General features: G+C 40.7%; 1 protein-coding gene across 1 annotated transcript; it reads left to right on the top strand.

Annotated features, from left to right (window-relative positions):
- Nucleotides 1-1,706: 1,706 nt before the first annotated feature.
- PHALS_12317 (uncharacterized protein) lies at nt 1,707-2,333 on the top strand (the record flags this gene model as incomplete). Its single annotated transcript, XM_024727843.1, has 4 exons — nt 1,707-1,796; nt 1,857-1,888; nt 2,103-2,176; nt 2,308-2,333. The coding sequence occupies 4 exons, from the start codon at nt 1,707-1,709 to the stop codon at nt 2,331-2,333; spliced, it is 222 nt and encodes a 73-aa protein (XP_024578379.1).
- Nucleotides 2,334-2,418: the final 85 nt, after the last annotated feature.

The following is a 2,418-nucleotide window of genomic DNA, read 5'->3' as shown; positions in this document are numbered from 1 at the left end:
TAAATTAAACACTGTCCCCCAGTCCCAACATGTTTAATTTATACAGGTTTTACTGTAAATGAATCTGGGGTGAAGTGCCTGGCGACAGGAATCCATCAAAAAGGGCAGCTATCGCGGTTGAGCAGGCAAGCCGAAGTGATAGCTGTATCGAGATCAAGGAAATTGTTTTTCTTCTGACCAAACCTCATCTACCTAAGACATACAAGCGCCCAGCAAGTAAGTATTGCTGTGAAATTGACCATCTCTCACGGAAAGCTATTTCCATGATTGGTGACCATATTGGCTGCTAAGTACCACGTTTAGCACCAAAATTTTCTCTATCAGGCCAAAGATTACACATTCTAACTGACGTTTTTTTATCAGCACCTAATTTTTTTAAAAGTATTAATTTGTTACATGTTAGCCTTTTCTCGTTTGTAAGATATACATATTCGTCATTAGCCTTTTCATTTGGTATGTTCTATAATTATCCTATTCAAAAGCTATCGATGGCAAGATTTATCGACGCATATTAACAGGAACTATTGGGTTTACGCCTCATGGAACAGCTTGGTTCTTTGGAAACAGGCTTCAAACCGAACGCCCCTAAATGCATCTTTAATGAGCACAAATTGTATGCGCAATATTAGAAGAGGTAATTAATTAAGCTTTGGTCAAATCGGCATCGTAGCTTGTCTTTCATATGGTGGTGTGGCAGTCAGGCAAAAATTCTCCTACTTTAAGGAACGTCTATACTTGATTGTGGAATGCACGCGTTATTTGAGAAGAGCACACTAATTATCCTTGATATATTTGGCAACATGTATGTCCATTGTGGTCCGGCTTAGCCATATAAGTGGTAGACCAGTAACAGAATCACAGTCATACGGAGCTTGGTGCGAGGTCGCTGGCCGCGGCGGTTGAGCTGCTAAATCGTACTGTACGAATTACGTTTGGTAGAATTAGTGATTAGACGTCACTTTTTTGGGGGCTAAAACTATTGACAATGGATCCATTTGACTCGCAGGAAAAAATTGAGCCTTGCAAGTCTGATCATGATAGGGCAGTGTTGCTGATTAAATTACCGTCAATGATGCGCATAATGACAGCTAGATAGGACATTACTATACCAAATCCTCTTTTTTTAGGACATCACTATTGTGAGCGAGCTACGTAAACTGCCGCTTTTTGTTCACTAAAATCAAGTTATATTCAATTCAGCTTATTATCTTATTAGCCCATTATTCATGTCCACAGCTGTAATTTTTACGATTGATATCAATATTGAAACTGAAATTTGCGGACATTTCTAAATTTATGGAAATGTCTTGAGCGTCACCAATTTATGAAGCTAGATAGATATACGACTAATTGGCACACACCACAATCTGCTACTTTGTGGTAACTATGTAAATGACTGAATGTCGATATGAAGCGCCACGCAATGGCTGATTGTGTGGATTGGTGGATATATATGCTCCCTGATGGTGATGGTCATTGTGTGATGGTTGATTAGTCGAATAAGCTTTCGATTCGAGAGTTGTGGGTATTTTTTTCAGTATTTGGGCTCCTCAACTAATGAATGACTATCATGAAAGAAGTGCATAAGCTTGAATCGAGCAGTCGAAACAACGGAGCTCGAGACTCAAATGTATAATGATATGCTTTTTGCACTGGGAATTCAGCGGCCGATAAAAAAGCCATTTCAACTAGTCGGCAATTTCATCATGACCGATGAAAAGAATCGACACCTCGTGTCAGTTATTAAAGGAAACAAAGCTTTAAGTAGCTCACGATCAAGCCATCACGAAGAAAAGGTTCATAGCTATAAGTGCTATTAATTTATGCGACTGCTGCCAATGGTTTTGACGTTCCAGACCAAAGATGTTAAAGCAACGGAATTTTCTAAGTAAGCTAGCAAGACAATGAATTGATTGATTACGAGCTGACAAGAGGATAGTCTGGATAAGAAGTGTTCGCTAAATGAAATCCCTTGTGACTACTTGTACCCACAAAATTTCCAAGTTTGCATGCTCGCTCAATTGCCCTTTTCTGTACCTCAAGCAAACGATGACGACAAAGATTTGGTGTATGATTTGTGTAAGTGTTGTTATGTCGTGAAGCACGTCGTCCTGCCGCGGGGTGGAAGGAGGCAACAGTCGCAGTCCACATTTACTCACGCGTAAGAAAAGGTCCGGTACGTACGCACGAAATCTGCAGCGGCGGAGACATGTTCTATGAATAGCGGTCTTTGCCCACGTGTTCGCTTTCCTGCTTCCGTTATTGTTGGCGCGGCCGCTCATTTAAATATTCGTTCATCGGTGGCAGGTCAGTCAGGTCATCCGATACATTAATCTTCCCCCTCTTCTCTTTCAAATAAATTAATATGGGCAACAAGGGATCAAAGGGGAAGAGCCTTCGTCCACCCATCAAAAGTGA

This window comes from Plasmopara halstedii (assembly GCF_900000015.1).
Source record: "Plasmopara halstedii genome assembly, contig: Scaffold_614, whole genome shotgun sequence".
NCBI classification, from domain to species: Eukaryota; Oomycota; class Peronosporomycetes; order Peronosporales; family Peronosporaceae; genus Plasmopara; species Plasmopara halstedii.
This window is presented reverse-complemented; position numbering and strand designations above follow the sequence as displayed.